Below are 27731 nucleotides of genomic sequence, written 5' to 3'. Positions count from 1 at the left end.
GTCAATGTAGTGGGAGTTAAGAAGTAGCACAATTATTAATGTTTATCAGTCTTCAAATGTTAGCAATGTTATGTTGAAGGTAGTGGATGTAATATGATCAAATATGATTAAATTCCAGGAATATGATATTCCAAGGCTCTTTACTTGCCATAGTTGTTTTCCATCTGTCATATATAGGCAGGACAAATTATACCTGACTGCACAAAGCAGGAAATAAGGCAAGCTGGTAACTGAACATGTGTTGTGGTTTGAAGGCACCAACCCCTGTGCCAGGGGCAACGGAGGCTGCCAGCAGTTGTGCTTTCACCTGGGAAGCGGTCGGCGAACCTGCTCCTGTGCCCACGGTCGCTTGGCAGACGATGGTTTTGCCTGCGAGCGCTATGAAGGTTATTTACTCTTCTCTGAAAGGACTATCCTGAAAAGCATCCACCTCTCAGATGAAAACGACCTCAACTCACCGGTTCAGCCACTGGAAAATCCAGCTTTCTTCAAGAACATTGTTGCACTGGCCTTTGACTACAATCAGAGCAAATCTGGGACCAACCGCATCTTTTTCAGTGATGCGCATTATGGAAATATACAGATTATTAACGACGACTGGGCAGGACGATATATTATTGCAGAAAGTAAGTGGATTTCTTTCTGGCAAAATGTGTTCCCACTATAGATTAATTACTTTCTTTTACCCACCTTTTCTTTATTGCAGACATGCTCTTATGTGCACATAAATTTTGGGACTTTAAGGTAGCCCTGTGTAAAAGCACATAATTTCAGATGGTTCATGATGCCTTTTTTGCCATGTTTACAGCCAAGGACACATTCATTGACACTTCTGGTAAAAGTCTACAGTGACATCCTCTCTTACAGATATTCTTATTTAAAACCAGTCTTTTATTTGAGTACATATATTCAGTTCACATGTTTAGAAGCTATTTTTAACTAAATCGTCTGTGGTACAGTTATTTGAACTAAATTATTGTAGCTACAGCATTATTTATATATATATATGTTTATATATACTTTTTAAAGTTGATCAGAGTTTCTAGAGACTTCTAATTAGCAAGCCATGACTTTTGGTATTGATGGATTATATGACTAAGTATAGAGGCCTATTATTTATCACTGACTACTTTGCTGGATGTGGTATCAAGCTATTGCCTCCACAAACAGTCTGCAGGATGGAAAAGGTGGTGCCAAATCTTCAAGAGCAGGCATTAGAAACTGCAGTAAAAAGCGATATCTTAATGTCACTAAATCTCCATACCAACTGTTAGATTTTATGCTGTTTGTTAATACTGCTGGAAAGTAAACAATCAACAATTGGTAAACACAAAATTTACTGTACTCAAATTACAGCCTGGCTTTTTTCTAAAAAAAAATCAGTGTGAGATTATGCTTGAGAAATTAAAATGTATTTATTTTACAGCTCTTCATACCACGAGTGCCCATAAGTGCAGGTTTATACTGTATAAATGGTGTCACCCCTACATTGGTAGATATCTAAATGAACCCTGAGCACTCAGGTTTAAGTCATTCATGTTTCTTCATTGATGACTTTCCACAAGGTAGAATTTTTACTTTATTTTTGATTAAATGGCTGTGTTGCTATCTACAAAGAATCAATTGCATCTGTTTGGGTCAATGTCACAAGGGATTCTGGGTTTTTTCACCTTTTACTCTTTAAAAAACCCCATTAATTTCAAGCCAACTATTCCTTATGTGTTTCTAGGCTTCCTCCTTGTTCACTGCTACCAATTAAATTTATTTAATTGGTAATTTGGTAATTTATTAATTACCAAATGTCAGCCAATCCCATCTTGATGAGCATGGTTGGCGTGAGATAAACAGCTGAAGTGTCTGTTCTCCACAGCTTGCCTTCTCTGCCATTCTACAAAGTTTCCACAGGGAGCAGAGCTCAGCACCTTCCCATCCTCTTCTTACACAGGAAGACTAGCAGAGTGTTACTGATCCATTCTCACCCATCCCCCATTCCATCTCCCACGCTCCTGCTGAGGGAGCTTTCTGCTTATTTATTTATCTTCTTGAAATGAACAGGCATTATCAAGAACCATCTGTCAGGAGTGTTAGTGTCCTTCACGCCTTGCCACTTGTGAAATGCAGAATGAAAGAGGTCCAAAAATTTCGCTGAAACACCGTTTGAGTTTTTCAGTCAACAACACTTTCACATATTCACGTTGTATACAGCCATAATGCAAAGATTAGTTTCAGGACATTGTGACTGTCCCGGATTTTGTATTTAGTGTTGGTTCAAAGCAGAATTAGAAGCATTAGGTCACTTTAATGCAGCATCACACTGAACTGTGTGTAAAATTAGGCCTTTTGTTATTTTTTTACTGAATCCCATCATTGAGGAAAGGTGAAGATGTTAATCATCCATATTTTCCTAATTAAACTCTATGTCCCCCATTAATTACTCCCTCGCGTGGCCAACAATTTGTGAGCAACTCCAAGCTGCCAGACAGCTTTTATTGCAAACTATTAATTAGTTGTCAGCTGACTCAGGCAGAGTCTTAAGTATTTTAGAGGTGGTTTATGAGTTTAGAAAAACTAGTGTGCAAAAACAAGGATGAGAATAGATCTGATTTGCTATATGTTGCATTTGGATGCCACGCAAAATTTGTATTAATGTTTAATTCACCTACAGTTATTTTGAAATCCTCCTAACTTCAATAATTGACACAAAGCAAATTAGCTTTCCATCCATAAAAAACTAATTAATTTAATTGCATAATTGGCATAGATGCCACAGCTTGGCTTTACATATAAACAAACCCAAATATCTGCATTTTAGTATAATACAGTGTATGTTCTGAAAGCCTGAAATAAAGCAACTTAGATTAGACTGCCCGTGATTTAGTTGAGTCATATTTAAAGCTTCACACTTTTCTAGAGTAGCATGTATTGGTATCACCTTTATTGTTTGAGCTGATTTAACATTCCAAAGAAGGTTATGTTGAACTAAAATATCACAAATAACATTTGTTGAAATTAACATTCATTCATTTCTGTTAAAAAAACAAAGGAGTTTTTTGTTGTTATTTTTCTGTTTCGTTTTTAAAAGCCCTCTGTTAAATATATTTAATAACTGTGTAACCAAATAAAACAAAGATAGATTCTGACTTTTTGTTAATGTGAATACAGTCATGAGTCAAACTAAGAACACCCAATGGTGTACTAAGTATATATTTGACAGCAGTAATTCTACGTTGTCATTTTCTGTAAGACCTTATGGAAATGGAATAGAAAGCTAAAGAATAAGTCACTATGCTTTGCAGCTAGTTTGAAGTGTTTGTGTTGACATACTGCCTTTGTCTGTTTTTGTCAGAGATCACACCGAGCATCATGGCAAAATATCTCAACTTTGGTCTTATCTGATGTTCTTTTAAAAGTTCTTGCACTTCTTTTGTGTGTGTTTTTTTTGTTTATTTTTATTTTGATGGAGAAGAGACTTTCTTCTGGCAACCCTTCCAAACAAGCCATTTTGTTCAGACTTCATCAAGGTTCCTCAACTTTAGCATTTAACTCACTGACTGCTCTTTGCAGTTTTCTGAGCATTGCAAAAACTCACACTGAGAATTTACTGAGATGTTCATAACGTTTTTGGGAGTTGTCTTTGTGTTGAGTGACCTACTGGTTCTGTGGCTTAAAACAAACAAGCCCAAATCATCTTTATTCCACCACAGACCTTGACAACACATATGAGGTGTTTGTACTGATAGGTTGTGTTTGGTTTTAGTCAAGTTTCCTGCTGTGTATTATGGCAAAGCATCTATTCTGTTGTCCTATTTGTCCTGAGGACATTGTTGAAGAAGTATTCCAGTTCTTTCATGTGAATTGGGCAACACTAAGCCTTGCTGCCTCACTGAGAGAAAACACTTTCTCGGTCTAAAACGTCCAAACAAGCAACAATTCTGTCTTTTTCTAATTTTACTGCTTTAAGCATTACCATTTCACATGCTAGCTGAGGCCTGTCAAGCATGAAATGTAGCTCTTGTTTTCTTTTCTTTTTCTCTGAACACAGAATCACATTGGGTTTAATTTGGAGAAGGATGGATTTCAGTTTCAAAAAGCTTTATAAACCTTCCCAAATAAATGGGCAGCTACCATAGCTTGACTTAGGCAGTTGTTGATGTCTCTTCACCTTGGCATTGTGTTTATATACATCTGTATATTCTAAACAAGCAAATTGCCAAAATGCCTGCTTTTATAGATGTATTCACACAAATTGATGCACAATGAATAAGTCAATTGATCTTTTTTTTTTCATTTTGCAGTGCATAATAAGCAAAAGTTACACTAAGATGACATTTTTAAGCCTTGTCCACACAAGTAGACTACTGTGGGTAATTAGATATTGATATGACCAAATTATCTGATAGTGTTTCTGACAGAGGGTTCCGTCAGTGTCATTCACCTCTATACAATAACATGTGAGTGCTGCAAAAGCCTTATCTTATGTTGTGTTTAGGAAATTGGTTTGCGATGAAAACACACTCAGTTCCTCGGTGACTATGGCGTCAACAAATGGCTGTCTGTCCAGTGTACTGAGCCGTGAAGTAATTTCTCTGTCAATCACCAAGAAACACAATCCCACGTCTAACACGAAAAGAGCTTGCCATCTGTTGCATGCAAACAGTTTTTTTTTTTTTTGTTAAATCTGCATGGACTGGCCTTAATTTAAAATTTTTGAGATATAAGTGTAAGTGACAGAAAGCAGCATATTTTGATAATAACACAAAGTGCCATAGCATTATGTTAAAATTTTAGAAGGACAGAATGTAGCGTAGCAATATCTATTGGCCTTATTGCAGATTGCAACAAATATTTGGGCGAAACAAATGATGTGGTAGCTTTCCAAAAATACAATCCTTTCTCTTTTCCAGATAGCTTAAAGTTACAAAGTCATGCTTATAGGATTTTTTCAAACAAAAGATAAAACGGTGAAAAAACATTAAGTATATGTCGTCATACTGTAGTGACAGTTTTCACTCATACCAGCATGCTATCTCTTATCATTACGAATGGAATGGAATACATATTTCAGTTGGCAAAGTAATAAAAATGTACCTACTTTTCTTTAATAAAACAGGATTCATGGCCAAAATACTGCTGTAGCTGCGACGTATGGTTACTTATCTGAACTGTATCTTTCTTTTTTATTATTTATTTATTTTTTCTCAGATGTGGGTTCAGTGGAGGGTCTGGCTTACCACCGGGCTTGGGACACCTTGTACTGGACCAGTTCCACTACATCTACCATCTCCAGACAGACTGTGGACCAGAACCGAGTCGGTGCCTTTTCCAGGCAGGCTGTGGTCACTCTTTCAGAGGAAGACCACCCGCACGTACTGGCCCTGGATGAGTGTCAGAGGTTGTAACTCGTCTGTCTCAAAATACATCTCTTACATTGGTTATCAAATTACTGTATGATTCACTTAATCCCACAATACTGTCTAGATACATGGAGAGTATGTGCACTGTATTCAGAAATAGCATAACTGTATTTAAAATACATGCATTGAAAATTGACATGACCTAATTAAAGTTTATTTATTCAAATTAAGATTAGAAATAGAAAACTGCCTTAAATGCCCAAACATTAGCAGAAAGCATTGTTTCTCTTTAAAATTTTGTTTTAGCTTTCTGTCAGCTGTAGGACATTGTCTGTGCTCCTGTATAAGTCCATTCATAAACTTGTGTTGTTGATATTATGCCAAGATTTGTTCTGAGTAAAGCTCTCATATCCGCCGATTGTGTGCTGCTCGCTAAAGAGGAATAAAAGCAATTGAGACATTAAGTGCATACTGCCCATGCTGTTAACCTTGGATTTACTAAGAATGTAAAACTGACACAGTTTTACTGAGAATGTGAAGTCTAAAACTACTAGTTAAAATCTGCAAATGTTTGCATCATAAAACCTGGATTGCATTCAGAAATCAATTTATTATATACAGTATATATATATATATTTTTTTTTTTTTTGTTGTTGTTAATAAATTCTTATATAAAGATAAACACTATTCTTAAAAATTAAGACAGTAATTTTGGATTTTTGACATTTTTTACAGATTTGTGTTATTCCTTAAACAGTAGGAGAACAAAGTTATGTTATTATTTAACTGATTTTGGTCAAGTTTAATTTGATTGCTCTGTCAATTTGACAATTCTGATGAGTTTGTTAATTTCCTTTTGGCTTTTCTGTAAACTAACATGCTAAAAATTATATCTTAAATTAATTGCTAGATTCTAATTACTGTTTTCACCTTTATGCTGGATCAGTCTGACTTATCTCATACACCAGCATAAAACAAGGCATAAGTCAGATATCGTACAGACAAGTAGATTAAACGTAACAGAACAGAATCTGAAATACATTGAAATGGTATAAGATTACTTAATTTCTATACCTGTGAATTAGACTAAATAAAGTAAAATATTAGATATCCTGCTGCGGACAACCCAGATCTCATCAGGCAGCCGGATCCACAGTGCTGTTATTGTTCTGCTTCACAGAACATTCAAACATGTGCAGGTGGCATGCAGTCTGTATCTGCTGCAGAGAAGCTACCTGCTCGGTAATAGAAACACCATCCCTGTGACCATTTTTTAGGCTAAATCTCTAAGCATATACCCACAATAAATGAGAAAAAATATAACAATATGGAATGTAGCAATATATCCAGTTTAGATAGGATGTGATATAATATTAGGCAAAAAAAAACAAGACATAGGAGATTCTTTGTTAAACGTTAGTTGTTTTTTGTTGACAGCCAAAAGAACATGGCAACGGAGAAAAACTTCCCACTAACAAATTTGTGTCCTTTTTTTTACACCTCAGTAAATTAAAAATGGCATTTTTGAAATATTATGAAATTTATTATAAATAAAAACATCCAAACCAGCATGACTCCATGTGATAGAACTAAGTGCCCTCAAATCTATAACCCCTTTTCAGCAAAAACTACCATCAAGCTTTAGTGACAACTAGCAGTGATTCTTTTACATCCCTTTGTAGGACATCTGCCCTTGTCTTCTTTGTGGAATCATTTTAATTCTGCAACATTGGACGGTTTTGATCATGAAGGGTTTGTTTAAGGTCATGCCAGATTCTGTATTGCATTTAAGTCCAAATTTAAATCAGCAGAATGGAGCAATGTTTTCATCAATGTGGCAAGTTTCTCAAAAGACATTTATTGGGTGAGGTGAAAAGAGACTTTGTGCTCCTTTAGATCAGCAGGGGTCTTCACCTTGAAACTCCTATGAATGCAATTTTTGTCCAGTCTCTTTCCTGTTATTGAGCCACACTAGTAAACATTGACTTTAACTGAGACAAGTGAGACTTTGAGTACTTAGGATGTTGTTCTTGCTTTTTTTGTGACCTCCTGGATGAATCCTTGATTTGCTCTTGTACTTGACCCCTGTTTCAAGTTTTTTCTTTTCGTGGATTATGGCTATCACAAAAACTTGTTTCCTTGAGGCCTAAAATCTTAGAAATGACTCTGTAAGCCTTTTCAAACTGATGTCAGGGATTTTGGTTTGTCTTGCATATCCTTAGATTGTGGTTTGGTGTGTTACTGTTTTTAGATATTTGAGCTGACTATATGTTGTCCAAATGATTCTGTTTAAGTTATTTCTTCTGTCTACAATTTTGATAGCAGTCATGCCTGAGTGTCGATAATGAAAATGAACATGGCTTTCCGAAAATATAGTTAATCACAGCTAACTCATAAATTAGAAAGAGAGACTTACTTCTTCATGTAAGGCCAGGCTGGTTCCTTTTTTGCTTAACAGATTAATCATTTGAAATATGAATTTTGTATTTTCTCAAATTTGTTTATTTTTTTCAGGAGCAAATCTATAAGTGTGCAAATACTTTTTTTCTAATGTCGCTGTAGAAATAGCTAACAGTTATTTCGCAAGATAAGGTCTTAATTTTCATGACAAGAAATACTGTGTTAGGGATTATATTAATTGTATTAATTTTCAAAACCACGAATGATAGTCCTGATCTCTAGTGTATTGGTGTAAATATTGAAAAGTTTATGTTATTGAATCATTTTTAGCATATCTTCCCTACCTTTTTTTTGTCCCTGAATCTCTATTTTGTAAAACACATAGTCAGGCATACCTGGTACAATTTTTAAATAACAGCTTTTATGTGTTGAACTCTGCATGTTTTTAGCAGTTTTGAAAAATTTAAATCAGCTAAAAAAATGAAGCATGTTTTTGCATGATTTTGTTTTCAAATTCTTTTTTCATAAATATATTGAGAGCAGTCAGAAAAGACTGAATGTCCTCTAACTCTTGCTACACTAACTAAATTAATTTCTTGACCCCAGTCTCTCCTTGGTTGGCAGTTTGGCAGCATATCTATCCTACTCTCGAATCACAGTCTGATAATTAAAATTTAAGCTCAAGTGATTAATTAGTAGACTCTGGTTGTGACTTCTGACCTGAATTTTTTATCAGTGTAGTAGAGTGGACTTCTATGACTTCATTAAGTTTTGAAGTGGGAGGCCAGGATTAAGATGAGGGGTTTTTTTTAAATGTCAAAGGAGATCCTGCTTCTTGTTTACTGAACAACACAGCCTCTGTCTGACTTGTGTTGTCCATTTCTATTGCAAGTCTCATACAACTGATGGTATGACTTTTTAAAATGTATTCATATACTACTCTTATCTGTTTCCTGGGTTCTCACACACTTGGATTTGCATAGTTGACTTTTATCATTTAAGCTGCGATGCTAATCCATGTTATTTATTTGAGCCAGAGCTAAACTTGTATCATTTTTACAGAGTGAAAATGAAGAAACAAGATCTTTTCAGCTATAAGAGGATTGCGATACGTAACAAAAATAATTGCCTTAGTCTAAGCTTGTAATCTCAGTTTCTACTGTTTACAGGGGTATATGAAAAATTTGCATTTTAGTCTGGTGTTTCCTTGACTGTTGAAATGCATAGGCCCCATCTCCATCCTTTAGAAAAATTTTGGCAACTTATGAGTCTGAAAAGGGATAATGAGACCTCAAACAAATTTGAAATCAGCTATTTTTCTGAACAGAAAATACTTTGCAATTGGAAAACATTTAAATTGCTAACATGTCCAGATTTATTGGAAGTTCAGACCACAGACATACCACCACCTGCTAAAAGAAATCACAAAGCCTGTCAATGTTGTCATGTCAGCATGCTCTTTCTATTGTTGATTTGAAAGTGATTGCCTGTACAATCGTCCAAAGATTCTGAAAACCTTTAACTTTATTAGGAGATGTGCAAGGAGAACACCTTGGTTACCAAAAAAACCTGAAAGTTATAAAGTTTGCCAGAAAAATGTAGGGATAGATCAAGATGTTTGTAATAGTTTTTTGGACAGATGAGCCTAATAAGTGTTAGGACACGTTTGGCATAACGTGTCCTAACGTTTGGCATAAGAAAATATAGCATTTCACAAAAGAGAATCATTCAACTGTGAAGCATAGAGTTGGAAGTTTTAAAATTCTGGGGATGTTTGACAAGTTAAAACCCAGATCTTAATCTAATTGTAATGCTGTGGGGTGACATGAAATGGGCTATGCAATCAACAAACCCTTCAAACAACTCTGCTGAAAATCAGGAGTAGAGCAGACCTTCCTCAGACCAATGTCAGGGACTGATAGACTACAAGAAACGTTTCTCTGAAATAATAGGATGTGAAGTTTGAAAATAGGTTTTGCACTGTGTACTTTGTAAAGCTGATCCTTACTGTCCATTCTGTATGCTTAGCTTGATGTTTTGGACCAACTGGAATGAGCAGAGGCCCAGCATCATGAGATCCACCTTAGTTGGCAAGAACATCAGGATTATAATCAGCTCTGACATCCTGACGCCAAATGGACTGACAATTGACCACAAAGCAGAAAAGCTCTACTTCTCAGATGGAAGCCTTGGCAAGATTGAGAGATGTGACTACGATGGCTCCAGTCGATATGTAAGTAGGAAATCAAAAAATGCAACAAATTGTGGCTGTTGTGAAAAAAGAATACTTCTCATTTTAATAGTTTAGTTTTGCATTTCTGTGTGATGTCCTGAATTCCCAAGATTTAAGAAACATATTTTGAAAAAGTCATATTATTTTAGATTGTTTTATACTCACTGTACCTGACTGTGTAAGACCTCACATAACAATGAGCTAGATCACAAAAAGTTAAGCCTATTTACAATTAATTTTACAAGCCCTGCTGCTTTCCCATTCTTATGTTATGCTAAAGGTATGTTATAGTTCCAAGTTGCCTTTGACTTTTGAGAAATTCCAGCCATGATTGGGTCATAAAAACTAACACATTTCTGCATTAGTTTTTCTATAAAACAAAAGGGGAACAAAAGTCTTTACATGATGCACATGCATCTCTATTTGTTATAATTGGTGATAATTCCCATTGCTTCTAATGTATTTATGCATTTTAATTTTCAACTACACTTGGAGAGATGAGCATAGTAAATAGCTTTTTTTTTCTTGCATTAAAAAGAAACTTCTGTGCAGTTACGTTCCTGGAACAAGATCCTCCACACAGCAGATGGGATTTGAAATACCTCTTGAAGTTGTCCTATTTCTTCTCTGAGGGCACAGATGGTTTCCTTAATCACAAAAGTCCGTTCTTGGTAAAGTAAATAAAACCCAGCAAGGGGGAGCTCAAGTTTTGTCCATAAAAGTTTTATGCATAATGTATGACATCCCAACAGCTGTGTCCTGGGTATGCAGAGGATTACAGTACAGGATGACCTTTTCATGCTGGAGAATCTAGTTTTTGCTTGACATGGCTCCTGCGGCCCAGCAGTTTGGCCCATCTCAATTAGTTACCCATATGTGTGATGAGCTGGGTCACTAGGCTCAGAAAGTCTTCACCTTTGAGACCCCACCTGAACCTGCAGCAGCCTTGTCCTGCTAATGAAAGCTTTGCAGCAAGACTGCTCTGGGTACAGCATTTCCTTTCCAATTAAAATGTGTAAATTGAACAGAGATAGCTAGCTGTTAACGCCATCCTCAAACCAAACTATAGTAAGACAAGGCATCCACTGCAGACAAGTTACTTACTGTGAAAGCTTAAGGCAGCTTGTCACTTTAAAGAATATTGTTTAATTCTATGTGACAAAAGATGTATTCAAATTACCAAGAAATGCCAGTAACCACAGGATTTCAATTATGAATTAGAACAGACTAAGGCAAAAGAACAACCATGATAAAGTACTTTTTGTAATGAGTCATATTAGTGTAAACTTTAGTAGCAGTTTTGTCTTTCAGGGCACAGCTTCTCCTCTTAACTGCAGTACCAATATATGCTGACGGGGAGCTTGGGGGAGTCGAACGTTTGCATAGTTCTCACCTTAGTGTCATATTTAGAGTGATGACGGCATTAACGATGACAGCAAGAGGGTCAGCAAGTTTAGCTAAGAAGCTGTGATTTTTCACCATCATAGAAACTACTACAAAACTGAAAGATATCAAACTGTTAAGATTAGTATGTGTAAAGCATCACTTGCATTACTTAATGTTGGTTTTAAATGTAATGAAGTATCAATTTCCACAACAAACAAATATCAAGCACTTTTCTTCAGTAAAATGTCTCTGAATGGGCTGTTGACAGTCCAAGTGATCCGCATTTAAAAAGTAAGTCATAAAAATTTGTCCAAATGTTACGTTATGTATTATCAAGTGTAATGAAGGAAGTAGTTAGTGAACGCATGAAAAAGGAGATGCAAAAAGGAATTGAAAGCCAAGGAAATAACTGAAATCTTTCAAGCAGTCCTGCTCCCTTTGTGTATCGTTTAATATCAAGTGGTTTAGCCCTATAGCTGATGACTTAAGGTTTCTTAATCCCAGGGCTGAAGCAGGTTCCAGCTGAGTGTAAAGTGGCACTGGTTACAGAATGTATTTTCTGACATCTGAATGTTTCAGTGACCACCACCTCCTTGCAAGATTTCTGACAACGCGTCAAAAGAATAATCAAAAGAGTTGTTCAGCAGCCAAGGATCACTCTGGTGACATCTGGTGTGAATTTCATGACAATAGCCCCATTAGAAATTTAGAAAAACATTGATGTGTTCATATTTATTTTCCCTGATGCATCATAAACTACCAGTAATTTCTACAATCATATCTGGATACTTTTGAATAGAGACAGACTGGTTACTAATTTACTCAAAACATGAGTTCAGCACAAAACTAATGAGTTGCTGCCTTTAAACTGAACATCTCCCAAATCTAATTTCCTATCAATATGCTCTTCCCCACACCATCTGTCGTTTATTTCTCTGTTCTTCACTGTTTCTCAGTCGCGTTGTGGCCAGTTGTTGCTTCCACACGCTGGGCTCCTTTAATCAACACCTGTCCTATTAATCCCAGTATGGCACAGGGCTAATGTGTTGTCGCTTACAAGCCTGTCCCCCTAATGGCTGAGGCGACCAAGCTGTTGGAGTCCATGATCCTCTATACAAGCCGGGGGGGAGTCCCAGAAGGAGGCATCTGATGGATTCTTGCCTCGTTGCCAATGGCACTGTCATTTACTCCCCCAACATCTGGGTTAAGCAGTGAAGCTGGCAGCAGGGGTTGATTTGTTGATTAATGAGTAGACACAATATTTTTCCCCATTTTTCCAGGGGTTATATACAGATTGTCTGTATCCTATACAGTTTTCTTTTAGAAATACATTTTTGTGAAAGGAATATTACATAATTCTCCCCATGACCTAACAGCAGCTCCCGGCTCTATATGTTCTTTTAGGTCATACTTAAATCAGGACCCGGAAACTTCTATGGGCTGGCCATCTATGCAGATTTTATTTACTGGTCTGACTGGGCCCGTCGAGCTGTCCTACGATCAAATAAGTACACTGGTGCTGACACCAAGGTGCTTCGAGCAGATATACCCCATCAGCCAATGGGAATAATAGCCGTGGCAAAGGATACCAATAACTGTAAGTACAAGAACCAATCTACTGTTGCAATTTGAAAAGGTATACCTCTTGAATCTATTTGCATTTTGTCACATTAACACCACAGAATTTTATCTATTTTAGCCTCTGGCCTCAGACCATTGCTAGAGAACATTTGTGAACAAACATTGTGCAGAGAATTTCAGAGTAGGGTCAAGTTGTAAAACAGTTTCCCAAACTTTGAACATTTAACGAGGCACTTTTAAACCCATCATATCAAAACTGAAAAGTACTGGCACAATTGTAAACCTCGCAGGGTATCAGAAAGGTGACCAGGATGTTCTTTGCAACTCAACATCTCAAGTGATAGAGTCTCTTGATATCACAACTATTAGTTATGTTCTCCTTACTGATGTATGTTGAACTGAATGTATACATTTTTGGTTTTGTCTAAGAATTAATAACAGTGATATTTTCATTAACTTGTATACACTTTATATCATGTATATATGAGCACTCTGGAAGCAAAAATAAAACCATTACTAAAGAGGCATGGGTCATATTGCTTGATGGCAATTTGCACATCTTTATCTTTTTAGAGATTTTGATTATTTTTCTTTACTACCAAGTTATGATTTCTTAGTTTCATCACTTGAAGAAGTAATTTAAATTATTCAAACCCACATGCATATTAGTCAGCAACAATACCAGATATAGCTGTTAGTTATCACCCAGTTGGAGCTTACTTTAAAGAACATATTAATTTGATGCGAAAGACGGCGAGTTGATAAATGAAAGTAGTCGTATTTAGAATGGCGAGAAACTTAAACCTCAGTGGTAATTAATAAAACAGTAGCTTATGTTGTAGAGGGAGTCTCTTAAGTGCCGTAGAAAGTTTAATTTCCAAGTAGGACATAGAAGGTGAGCTTAAGCACATCCCACTGGCTTGGCATCGGATGGCGAGAGCAGCTCATTTCCTTGTTTATCTTGTTATGGGAAATTATTGCATCCTGTGACCTGAATGAGCCAGCTGCAAGTTTGCAATTTCATGTGCAGTGAACGGAAATGTCGGCTTGGTATATTAGTTTATTCCTTTCTGTCTTTACGTTGTTGCACTCTAATTTTGTTTTCATTGTCACGAATATCCTGAATATAAGTAATGTTCATAAAACTACCTTACCTGAGCTGCAGATCAGATAGATGTCTTTATTCTTTTTGAAAACAACACTCAAATGTCTCTAAATAATTCTGTTATAGAATGCATCTTTTGCTTTAATATTTCTTACGTTTTCCCCCTAGGAATTAACAGGGAATTTTTTTCAGCAACTGTTTCAAAGTAAAAGCACAAAAATAGGTTTATAGGCCTTCAGGTTCTCTATATGTTTACACCAAAATTTTTTAATAAAGGGAATTAAATACATTGTGAATTTCCCTCTGGAACACTATAATAAAAAGATGAGTAACTTATGTGTTAACACCCCTTGAACATGTTCATATTTGGTCTCAAAACAAGCATAAATATAAAAATAATTTACAGTATTAGAAAGTTTTATAAAGGACCAAGACAAAGTAGTGAATTATCGGAAAGTGGAAAAATAGTACGCTGCTTTCATTTTATCAGTGAAATGTGAAACCTGTGTTGTTGTTTTGTTTCATATTCTACCATATTATTTAATAGCCTATAGAGCTTTTAAAAACAAATGTGATATATTGTATTTTCCCCAGAATACTCTGAATGCATTAAAGTTACCTGAACTGAATTTTCTTTCTTTGTTAAAGCCTAATTAGCTGTGTTTGAATGTTATTGAAGGTGAGCTCTCCCCATGCCGACACATGAACGGAGGCTGTGGTGACCTCTGTCTGCTGACAGCTCATGGAAGGGTCAACTGCACTTGCCGTGGAGAGCGTGTGCTGCTGGATGACAACAGATGTGTGTGTAAGTCACCAGGAGTTTCACATTGATTCATTCTAAAATGAGCTACACCTTACCCAACACAGACATTAAAAGAAATACCAGATATTTTAAGGACATCTTTGATTTTTGTTCTCTGTCAGTTTATTTTTAAATATCTTAATTTTTTTTATTTTGTTCTCTGAAAATCTGTATTCATTTAACAATCCAACAAGCAACCAGATGTTGGTTGTAGGACTTTGAAGAATATGTTTTTTTTATTAGAAACTCAGTAAGTATTTGTGCATAAACAAGGTTGCTGTCTGAGTAAAAAATATGCAGAATGAAACAGTTCAAAGGAGTGAGATGGTTTCTACACTTCTCAATTATAAACCACTACAAGTGATGCCTTGCTTTCTAATTGGCATCACTAGTTGAAATTGAAAGTCATTATGCTAATGGGCCATATGGTGGGAGGGGCTGTTCAAACAAGCAAAGTTTGGCCAGACAGAACATGGTGTGTGACTCAGAGCTGGATGCTAGTTTAAATGTCATGGCAGTGGATGGTAGGCTATTTTTTATATACAGCCTGACTTGATGCATTATTAAAATAAAGAGGTTTTTGCCTTTTTTTAGCTTAAAAGTTCAGATTGAGGTCTGTTGATGATTTGAGTGTTGAAATTAAGATGTGTATATAATGAGTGAATTCAAACTAATTCTGTATTGGGTGTTTATTAATATATTTGTGAATATTTATGAAATAGTATTGAAATTGCACAGCCAGATTTAAAATTCCAGTCAGTGGTTAACAAATTGTCAGCTTAGGTATCAGTGTCATATTAGTTTTTGACTTTCAGTGAAGTATTTCACTTTTTTATTATTATTATTATTTTCAAGTTTGGAATGGTTGTAAAATAAACAACTTCATTAATTGATGAATTTAAAAAATGGGAGTAGTTTCAATTTATTATTGTTTTTCTGTAGTTCACAAAAAAAGAACTATTTGTAAAGACTCAAATATATACATGTACCTCTAAGGATGTTTAGGAAAGTGTCTGTTAGCAAGTTACAGGGAAACTGTACTCAGGTGTAACTACCATCAAGTTTCTAGCTTAATTCTTGATTGATTTTTGACCAGTTCTTATCTGAAATGGTGAAGTTTATTTAAAGCAGTTGGGTTCAGTGTAAAAGTATTGTAAATAAGATTAGTAAAACCATTGTAAAACCAGTTTTAATGTGTGTTTGGAATCTTTGTGTTGTTTAAAATACCCAGATTGGTGCAAGGTATTATCATCGTACCCAAACTGTCACCCTCAGTTATGTGGCATTTCTCAATGACAACCCAAGAATCACCAAATCTCTAGACATTCATAAACTGGAATTTGCTAAAATAAGGTTCATTGTCCATAATAAAGCTATTTTAACATAAACAGGGAATAAAAGTTTGTCAACCATGAAAGAACATCTGCTGCAAAATCAACAACTTCAACCTCTGAGGCGCTGCTGCCCACATGGACAATCTAAATGTATTTTAGAGAAAAAGACATTCTTTTTTCAGAGGAGAAAAAGTTTTAGATGATTATCCACAGTGAGGTTATGTTTTAGCTGTTAAAAACCTATTGCACAAAGTATATGGAATAAGTAAGAAGGTGGACTACCTTCCAGTTCTTCAATATCACCTCAAATCAACAACTCGGTTAAAGTTTGGTTGCTGTTGGATGATCAAACAGGATTATTATCAAATAAACATCAAAGCACAGAAAATATTTTGGAATGAATAAAACAAGTTACCATTAGGTTTCTGGAAAAGGGCACCAATCTCTCCTTTTTTGAAAAAAATATGAATTGGGCTTATGAACAGTTTCTGATAGGGACACAAAAATGAATCCACAGTCTTTGAGTAATAATGGTCTTATCTCCAGCCAGAGTCATTAAGAACACTAACTGATGGTTACAGTCATTCCCTAAGAGTCATTCAACTCAGTATTATCGAAGTCTAGCTATGATTATTTTTTTCCATGTGTGAATTAGAGAAAAACACATTATCTTCTTTTTTTTTTTTTAAATATCACAGTTCTATGTGTGTACTATCATTCCATTCCAAAAGTGAACATTTCTGATATATAATTTAAAGTTACAGATGGCATTCATACGAATGATAATTTTTTTTACAAATTTCAGTATTAGTATTAGATGTATTAAGTATTAGATGGTATCAAAGTTGACAGTTATGTCATCTTATTTGTTAAAATAACTGCTTAACAATATTAACATCGACCCTACTAAAATTTACTATCATTTTATTTCATCCCATTTTCTTTTCTGCAGCAGAAAATTCATCATGTAACATTTACACTGAATTTGAGTGTGGAAATGGAGAGTGTATCGACTATCAGCTAACCTGCGACGGTGTGGCCCACTGCAAAGATAAATCAGATGAGAAGATGCAGTACTGTGGTAAGAGAAACTTAATAAATTTATATATAAGAAAATAGAAGATAACCAGCAACAACATTTAAGGTTAATTAGGATTCTGACAGATTTAATAAAAATAAAAAATAAAAACACTAGATGATACCTTGAGTTTGGAAATAATTTTAAAGCAATTCAATTGTCCTTCAGATAACAGGACCTGCCGGAGGGGTTTTAGATCCTGCTACAACCAGAGATGTGTTGCCAGTGGTCGTTTCTGTGATGGGATCGATGACTGTGGGGATAACTCAGATGAAGCCTTCTGTAGCAGTGAGTTTGCAGTTGTTTGATCTCGCGCTCTAGCTTGCCTTTGAGGGCAGGATCTAGTCACACTCATGCCTATGTTAATACAGCTCACAAGACCACACGCTGTGCTAAGCCCTCGCTGTTTAATAAGCCCAGAGATCATAAGGAGTGCACAAATTAAAAGAGATGCCCAACCACTGCCCCTGGAAGTTGCTTGAACAATATTTGGTGTTTTTTTATTTTTTTATTTTGCTGGTGGGACTGTGTCTTTGAAGGTGTTTTTTTTTTCCTTTTCCATTTATGTTTATTTTCATGCAGTAATTGATGAGAGTGGGAGAATATTCAAGCTTAGAGATTTTGGCCAGGCTGACTAAACCCACGAGGAGATACCAGTGGGTTGATAATTAATGAGGATCGTCCAATTTAGCAATCTGGGATTTTAGTAGCGAGTTTATCACAGAATGTTGTATCCATTACCAACCTCTTGTTTTTTCATTAGTACATCAAGAACCATTTTTTTTTTACTGACCAACAGAATACATAATTATGCTGTTACGAACTTATGTACAGAAATAAAATTTATCTTTTTTATGGACTTCAAATCAGAAGTATATATGCAGTTTTAATGTGCAGGAATCTCATTTAATCTTTTATTTTCTGTATTTGTTCATTGAGGTGAAATGATAATAAAACAATCAACTCAAATGTTTAAGGACAGGAAAGAGAACTGAATGTTGAGCACTCAGGGAAGAGTGCCAGTTTTTCAATATAAAAAGACCATTTTTGCATAGAAATTAAGTGTCTGGAAATGTTTTGTATCAATTTCAACATTTACACATATAACTGCCTCATCTCAAGTGTATTTGTGGAATTAGAACTATAGAAATCAATAAAGTACATTGGAAAGACTGTTTTACAGTACCATTTCTCAATGATATAAATCCCTACCTACACAGAATCAGTATTCTGAATCAATATTATTTGTAAACAGATTAAGAAGCATCATATGAGCAGGGAGAGGTTGGTAAGGGATATGTGTCTTGATGCATAGATTTGTAACATCTATCCATCGTGGCCAATTTAGTTTGAGATGGGAAACAGCTTTGAAGTCAAAAGTCCGAAGTCATGAACTCACCTCTTTTCAGGCTGATTTACAGTGAGAGAAACATCCAGGAGAGTCAAGAGAAAAATGTTGTAGCTTGTCAAAGGACAAACTGCAGTCAGCTCAGGTTGAGCACTTTCAGGTTATCATTGCATTTCAGTGTTTCATGCACATCAGGGAATTCACCTCAATTTTACTGCTAGTGTATATTTTGACGCCTGATCTCGAGACAGGGTTGTGAAAGAATAAGGTGGTAAAAAAACTACAATATGTAGAGTAATTAACCAATAAACACATGAAAAAATAGAAAAGTTCTCATCTTTGCATGCATGCATGACTGAACACAGATGCACACATGCAACTGTTCTTGTGTGTGCAAGAGGCCTGGGTACATGGGTTACATGCTCTAACCCTGGTGCCACCATAGCACCTTATTATCCAGATTTTAGCAAGAATGTGTGCATATATTTATATGTTTTATCTTAACCTCCACCCCCAAAGACAACAGTTAAAATGAAGTACTGAAAATGCAAAATGATGGCGGCATTCATGCTTATAATAAGTGTGTGCAAGCTTATGAGTAGATATCTCTTTACTGTGTTTTTCTGCAGCAGTATACTGGATTTGACATTTACTACAAAAGCTGTCCAACTGCTCAAACACAGAAGTCATTAAGTAAATTCTTCTGAGCGCCTTGTTAATTTTTACTACAGGTTTGAAAGAGTGGTTTTGAACAAGACATGGGAAAGGTCCTATTTTTTGTTTTTTTTAATAGAAAATGTGCATTTGCTCCAACAGATACCACATGTGGCTCATCTGAAATGTCTTGCAAGGATGGGAGCTGCGTATCCATCTCAGCTTGGTGTAACCAGGTCATTGACTGTGCTGATGCCTCAGATGAAAAAAACTGCAGTAAGTGGTTCCTTTTTTCATCACAGCCAAAATTAAAACACATACACATACACACAGCTGCTTCTCTAGCAAATCAAATATACAGTGATTTTAACTTTAGATAGGCCAGATTCAGTGCTTCACTCTTCACGATCACCTCCCATTTCAGTGGCATTGTGACAAGGCAGTCATTCTAGTCATGTGTTTTGTATTCAGACCACACCAATTGCTCTCACTTTTACAAGCTGGGGGTGAAAGAAAAGGATTTCATCAGCTGCAACTCCACCTCGCTGTGCATCCATCCGTCATGGATTTGCGATGGTGCAAATGACTGCGGAGACTACGCAGATGAAACCAACTGCCTGGGTGAGCTGCACAAAGACTCACGTTTTTTCCTGTGAAATCAGAGGCAGGTCAGGAAAGTTTGAAAACACTCCATCTCATTTTTGGAGATGAAACAAGGGATTCAGAGAGAACTTGGGAGATGATAATGACCTCAATCATTGCTAAAGCTCAGCGGATTGACTTGATTTTGTTGTATGCCCCAGTTTCCCACGGGCAGAAGTGCGAGGAGGGCCACTTTGCTTGCCCGAGTGGGAATTGCATTTCTAGTGTGTGGCTGTGTGACGGCCAAAAAGACTGTGAAGATGGAGCAGATGAATTCCAGTGTGGTAAGTCGACATGTTTTAAGTCCGAAAAATGAAAGTATGGTGTCATAAATGCTTCATGTTTACAAAATATGTATTCTTTTAACTAACTTATTGCTTTATGTTGAAGTGCAACGTGACTATGTCTTTAGGATTACATTTAGAATTTGCAAAGTATCCAGATACAATGCAATGCTTTGCAAACAACCAGCAACCAGAATTTTATATGATGGACCAATACAAATAGCACATAAGTGATCAAGTTGAAAGTGATGATTTAAATAATTTTCTACAAAGAAATGTTGAAAAGTTTAGCGTGCGTATTACGACCCTCTGAGTCAGCATCCCATTAACTCTGAGTAGTTTTTCTTTCCCAGCTTCAGAGAAGCATCTACACAATGAAATTAATATATAATTCCATAAAATTTCGATAAAATGATAAAATGTAGACTAGATAAAGGAGTATACTTTCTGCACGGTGCTGACAAGAACCCTTACAGTGTCATTGTGTCCTAAAAAAAGGTGATATTTTAAGTTTTATACATTACCATTCAAATGCATTTGTATGATATTCATAAAAAGCTATATAATGGAAGTTTTAGGACTAAATGAATTCACCTGACGATATTTTGTCTGTGTTTTTCTGTGTTGTAGCATGTGATCCAGAAATGTGTGTTGGTTAGTTGATACCATTTGTCAAAGAAAATTATAATTATAAAGAGTTTTCATCTTTGACCATCACAAAAAGAACAGACATTTTCTTCTGTCGTTGTTTTTTCTAAGTGAGCACTGGCGCTTGTTTGAAAGTCTAATTCTGACCCTGGATATGACATACATTTTTTGACTTCTCTGTTTGAATTCTAAAGTACAGCACTTCCAGCATAACAGTTAATTAACCACCCATCAGTCTATGAAGCAGTTATACTGTGCATGCAAATATAGGTTCTCTGAAAAAGTGAAAGAATTAGGCTTTACAATGACACTCAACTACTTCCTGCACCCCAGGCAAGCATTCCTGCTTCTTCTTTCATGCATGCTAATGTATGTAGAACCTGCTATGACAAAGTCAGGAGCTCTCCAATTAAACAGTGGAAGCATAATTAAGTCAAGGTACTTGATCATTTTAGCCCAAAAAAACTCAACAAGCATCTGCACACGTACTCAGTCACACGGCGGTATGTCTCGCATCAAAGCAAAATGAGCTTAGTGCTTTGATGTAGGTGGTCAGAGTTGCTGTTAAACTCTATCACCATCACATGTCTGCAAGGTAATTGGATTTGATTTATTAATCCATATGCAGACATTTTGAGAAAAAAAAAAAAAAAAGGAAAAACGACCTACGCTTTGAGTTTATTGAGTTTAAATATAAGATATTGTGGAGCTAGCAGTGAGGGATGTTGCTGGTCTGCAGAGTGAAAGAGTATTGCATCACTTTTAAATCTACGACTTCAGCACAACATAATATGTAATTTAATGCATGTATTTTGACTATGGAATCTAATAAAATATCTCTTTTTGCTAATGTGACATTGATATAATTTTAAGTAGTGTCATCATCAGATAACAAAAAAAAAAAAAATAGCTAGGATGTTTAGGTACATCTTACAAATGAATGTACCTAAAAAGCATTAAGCTTCTGGTGCTGCCCTGACCTCAAGTGTATTAAACGCTTCTAGAAAATCCTATACATGCTAGAAAAATGAGCTCTGCTCCTTCTGAGGAAACACCTATCCCAGAAGTGTATTAATGGCAATATAAAAAAAGCAAAACAAAACATGTGGTTGGGGTGAAACTTGCTGAATATTTATGATGGTATATGTGTATAACTGAGCCTGTAAGTATTGCGCTGACCATTTGCAAAATATAGAAAATCTATGATTATTTCATATTTTTCATCCAATGTATGAATCCAAGATATCAACTCTAGAAAAAAAAAACTTAAATGTTGTCAATTAAGCCAAAACATGACATTAATATGAACCGATTTAAATATACCTAAAGACATTGCATGGAAGCAATGCAAAACAGTGAAGTGTGACGGCATAAAAACCAACAATTTTAGTCTGACGGCATAAAAAGACAAATAAAAGGCACCACAGAAGTCATCCAGAAAGTTCAAGACGGTCTGATTACTGTCTATCTGTTCAAATGACATGAACAAATTTTTTATTAATGTTTAGCTGCAAAGAATGGACAGAAGTAATGCAATTTATAAATTTTTTGTTTAATGCCTTTTAAATTCTTTTTTTTTAATTTATTTATGCTTTAACTTGAGGTACAATGTAACAGCAATGCAATAGTTATATGCCTTTTAAATTCTGACTTATTTTGAATATTGTCAGTCTTGATGCTATAAAGCAGCATAGTATATAAAGACAATTTTCATTTTTTATCAAGAAATGTCACTTTGGCCTGTTTGTGCTTTCATAAAGACTGTTGTGGATTACACTCCAAATCTCCAAGATGCTCTTTTCTTTTCACAACAAACTGACATTACTATTCCTCTGGGTTAGTTATCATATAAAAAGCCCGAGTAACAGATAACATGACTGCAAAAGCATTGTGGTTTGAAGAAAATGTCTTTGCGTTTCAGAGATTTCAAGTTCCACATCTGGTTGGACGAAATAATCATTTCTACCTTTCACAATGAATAATGCACTTTTCTACTTTGCAATTCACTATTGAAAATGAGACATGAAAGACTTCCTTTGATGCATTTAGTGTGCTTTAGACCTGCTATTTTGTTATACACTTCAAGCAGCTGTTCACATTTGAAGTGCAAATTTGGATTCATGCACAGGATGTCTGGATAATCTGAGTTTCCAGATTTAGCAATTTAATGTTTATCTCGCCCGTATCTGACATCCTGGTATGAGTGTGCGTAAAGATAGAGTGATGTATAAAGTCTGACAGGGGGGAAACCAACTCAGTGGGAGCTATTCTTCCACTGCTACCCCCCACCTTTAGTTGGATCCATATTCCCTGTGCTGTGGTCTGACCTGCAGCACACATCCCCCTTTCCTTCTCTCAACATCTTATCAAAGCTTTGGCAGACTTAGCCCAGCCTGACATCTGAGAGAATGAGACCACAGAGCAACTCCCCAGGGAAAGTACGAGGTTCGGTGACACAAATTCAGCGCTGCTCATGAATACCGTATATCCAAGTTTCACACAATGGCCATTATACGGCAATCAGCAGAGTGTTCTCTTAGACGACATTCAGCTCCTTCCTGTCAAAAATAAATGAGAACATTCAACTAAACCAACACGGATGTGGATGAACTATTCAATTTCAATGCCTTACAGAGGTATTCAGTCCCTTCAACTTTTACCACATTTTCTCATAACTTCATGGTATTTTAGTGGATTTTCATGATAACTTGGAAGAAATTATGTAGTGAAAGAAATCTGATTACTTGGTTTTAAAGAACAAATAATATTTCCCTTCAGCCTCCTGTATGAATTAGTTGATACAGTAACTTTTTGTGGTAATTACAGCTGCAAGTCATTTGGGATATATCTCCATCAACAGATATGGAAAAGTTGTCCTTTTTTCACAAAATATCTCCAATTAGCAATTTTCAAGAGGAAAAAAACTCACCACAGCATAAATGCCACCACCATGTTTCACAGTAGGAACTGTGTACTCACAGTGATGTGAACTATCGATCTCATCTGATCAGAACACCTTCTTTATTTTTTTTCTATCACTTATTAAAACGGCAACTTGGTTGAACTGAAGTTTGTTTAGGGCGTCAGAGTAAAAGGGTTGAATAGAAATATATGCCACACTGTCAAAACAAAGCAATTTTTACCAATATAAAGCAATATGTAATTCCAAAAACTAAAATAACACTGAAATTTAGTTTTCCAGGAAAAAATATGTTTAAGTTTGTTTTGTATTACAAATGTGATAAAATTAGCAGACTCAAGGCACTACTTTGTTTAACTGTTTCTTTTCCCAGCACAATAAACACCAATATTTCTTAGTTGGAAGACAGTGAAATAAAACTTTCATTTGCAATTCTTTGGATAACGGCTGCTACTAATAATAAAATCTTTAGCGCCAAACAATAAAACTAAGCAGCAAATGAGAGCCAGCCCACTTGTTGTGTTTTTATCAAAAGTATTTTCCCCTTCTACCGGTTATTGTGCAGCCATTTTTGTTTCCTTTCACTTTGATTTATGGTGCTGAATTTTCTTCCACTACCTTCCACAGACTCATCCTGCCTGTGGAACCAGTTCGCTTGCTCCAAGAACAAGTGCATTGCCAAACAGTGGCTGTGCGATGGGGAGAACGACTGCGAGGACGGACTCGACGAGAGTGTGCAGATCTGCGGTTAGTGCCCTTTCAGATGTCATGAGGGCTCTGCTATTAACATAAAAGGTCACATCTGCCATGTTGCTTGTTGCAGCTTCATGCATTCCAGAGGCAGAACTGGAAATGAGACGGTCTTAATGAGGCAACAAATGAGACCGCAGGCATTTCTGATAATTCGAGTGAGCACTGAGGCAAATAGATTTTTCATCACCAGGACCCAAGAGGCATAGCTATTTCAGTGGGCAAATGAGATGTATGTGTAATGAATTCTACAATAAAACAAAACCAGCCATGATAAAGAGTCAGAAACCACTGCGAACATTGGTGGTGTAATTTCAATGTAATGGAGTGTCATGGAAATATTAATGAAATGGTCCAGAGGTCTCCAAAAGCACAATTCTTGTCAGAAGCATGATAGGCATTGTAGGCACACATGCCTAATTGAACTGCAGTATTTACCTTTGTTTCTCAGGGCAGCTAATTTTTCTCCCTGTCAGTATTTGCCTTTAAGGGCGGTGCTAAGAAAGAGGGGTTAATGTTGCTGATGTGCAGAATTCGCTAAATAATTATTATTCATAAAGCACATGCAGTATGTTGTTGGCACTAAACAAAGAACTGCTGCACCGAGAAAATTACAGTTGGTTCGTAGGAGAATATACTGTAAGTAAAAAACATTTAGTATATAGTATATAATCTGTTTTGCAAATTTATGCAACTAGTTGTATTTTTAAGGAATGTAAAAAGTTTAAAAACACCATCATTAAGTTAAGCAATGCTGGCCATGTGCATTGCCCCTCCTTCTCAGTGAAAAATGTTTAAAAAGCTTTAATATATATATATATATATGTTATTGCAGTAGTACTATTTAAATTTAGAAAATTGCAATTATTAATCTCTGTACATTTATCAATTAGTTCAACCAAAAAATAATCCTACTGCCACGTTTGTTTTTGAAGTTTCTAGAAGATTTAAATTACTAGTAATCCACAATTTTTGTTTCCCCACCGTATAAATATGACATGAAAAAGAGGCCAATTTCTATAGACTAAGTGTTGTTTTAACAGCAAGGGCAATAGTAATTTTGCAGCATGTGATTTTGTTGGAAACAATTTCTCTCTAACTTGGGAATTTTCATACATGTACTAAGTGTTCTAAGATAAAAACTTGGCTTTGTGAGATTATTATTTTTAAATTTTTTGTGTAAGGATAAAGTGAAGTAATAAAACTTCTGTACATGTTTAAGCTTTCTGTAAGTGTTTACCAGAAGTGCTAATAAATAAACAGGTTTCTTTTCTTTGAAGAATCAGGTCTTTTGGTATTTAGAAGTAGATGATGTGATCTTGTTTTCTTCTCAGGCACAGTAACTTGTGCTCCAGGGTTATTCAGCTGTCCTGGATCATATGCCTGTGTTCCCAAACGCTGGCTTTGTGATGGTGAGAGGGACTGTCCTGATGGAAGTGACGAACTCTCTCCAGCTGGCTGTGGTGAGGTTGCCCCTTTTAGTTCAATACAATATTATTATTTTTATGACATTTCATTATTTAAAGATTAAACAAAAGGCCCGACTAATTTTAAGCCACCATGCAAAAAGGATGCATACAGAGAGAATTAGTGGGTAATTGGATAATTAGAGGCTTCTACACAAATACAGCCATCACTTAGTGGCGTAACCAGAGTTATTTCTTCTTTGACTCAAACCCACTTAGCAGGGGAACAACAATTAGAAAAAGCATAAAAGGCAAAACACTAGTTTGTAGACATACCCTGTACCATAGCAGGGAAGAAAAAGTTTATCCATTCATTAGAGACTGAATGTTCTTCTTTCGACCATCAGCACCAAACAACACATGTGATGACAACTCGTTTCGATGCCACAACAAAGCGTGCATCCCCCAGCGATTCGTCTGTGACCATGATAACGACTGTGGAGATGGATCTGATGAGTCCGTGGAATGTGGCAAGTAGATTTATCTTGGTCTCTCATGCTCTTCATATTTAACAGTGATAAATGAAAATGGTTCTTTTGAAAATTGCAGTCTGCAGGCTGAGCTATTAAACAGCAATGGTGGACAGATTTCTGAATATAACAATGCATGTAGTATTCAGAAACATCTAAATCTGACCTTTCACCCACAACTTTTAGTTTTTCTTTTAGTTAGGAAATAGTCCTTTCTGTTATTTGCAGTGTATATAATCTGTCATTGCATGTAATGTTTTTGACAGATGAAACAAAAATCAGTTTTCATGCTGTTATTTCATTTAACAAGAAAAACAAATTAAACAAACTTTGCACATATATACCTGGAACAGGTGAAAAAAGCAGAATAATAGGCCAAACCCAGAAGCTACAGCAGAATAAGTAAACCCAATGTAATGTTTTAGTCACATATCTCCATAAACACATTCCATTGATGAAATACTCTAAGTAGTGTCTGACCAGTCACATCCAATTAACAAAAAAGTACACAAAAAATTCTAAGATACTCGAGAGAAATCTCTTCACTTTATTTTGTAAGCTGAAATATTAAAATCAGTATTTGGAAAGGTCACTCGCTTCATTATGTAAATATAAAAAAATAACACAGAAATAAACCTAATGTAAAGTAGAAAGTTGCAAATAATCTTTCCATAAAAGTTCATATTACAGAAACATAATTCAACATCTAATAGGAAAAAAAAACACTATCTCCTCTCTTCTTGAATTTATTTAGACTGGTACATAGTGTCTTGTTTCTCATTAATCCTTTAGTCTACCTCACGTTGTCAGAAAGGCACTGTGTAAGTAATGTCTTAATTCTACAAGTCTGTCTATGATCTGATCTAACTTTATTTTTTTTAAGTTCTAAATAAAAGAAAACAACTTTCAATAATGGCAGCATTGACTCAATAAAATCTCCTTCAAGATTTCTAAAATGAGAAGACTGCATGTTTCTTGTGTATTGCAGCTGGTTTGTTATACTATCAATACATTGACAAGAGACACATTGGTATCAATGTTTGTGAACATGCTGGCACCCAAGTTTTATTTAGGCACATACTGTTATGGAGTACCTCATGTGGAGGGAATTCTCTGTTGCAGCTTTGATTTACGATGACTGACCAAGGAAACCCATGTTTATTCTTGAAATGTTGGCTGCTGCAACTGTGAATGCCATTATACTTCCAGATGGCTTGAATTGTTGATCAGCATTGATTCCATTTACACTCTGACAGTGCCTCATTATGCTATCAAC

General features: G+C 35.8%; 1 protein-coding gene across 4 annotated transcripts in view; it reads left to right on the top strand.

The window, feature by feature from the left end:
• Positions 1-27731, top strand: part of lrp1bb (low density lipoprotein receptor-related protein 1Bb) — a 338038-nt gene that overhangs the window by 240636 nt on the left and 69671 nt on the right. For all 4 annotated transcript variants that reach the window (XM_032567549.1, XM_032567548.1, XM_032567546.1 and 1 more), the window contains exons 41-53: positions 255-626; positions 5203-5392; positions 9783-9987; positions 12778-12970; positions 14739-14864; positions 17148-17276; positions 17442-17561; positions 19438-19551; positions 19747-19896; positions 20079-20201; positions 24397-24516; positions 25854-25982; positions 26333-26455. In XM_032567549.1, coding sequence (XP_032423440.1) covers positions 255-626; positions 5203-5392; positions 9783-9987; positions 12778-12970; positions 14739-14864; positions 17148-17276; positions 17442-17561; positions 19438-19551; positions 19747-19896; positions 20079-20201; positions 24397-24516; positions 25854-25982; positions 26333-26455 — 2094 coding nt within the window. The remainder of the gene's footprint in view (positions 1-254; positions 627-5202; positions 5393-9782; positions 9988-12777; positions 12971-14738; positions 14865-17147; positions 17277-17441; positions 17562-19437; positions 19552-19746; positions 19897-20078; positions 20202-24396; positions 24517-25853; positions 25983-26332; positions 26456-27731) is intronic.

The sequence above is a fragment of the Xiphophorus hellerii genome, chromosome 7 (assembly GCF_003331165.1).
Source record: "Xiphophorus hellerii strain 12219 chromosome 7, Xiphophorus_hellerii-4.1, whole genome shotgun sequence".
Lineage (NCBI taxonomy): Eukaryota > Metazoa > Chordata > Actinopteri > Cyprinodontiformes > Poeciliidae > Xiphophorus > Xiphophorus hellerii.
This window is presented reverse-complemented; position numbering and strand designations above follow the sequence as displayed.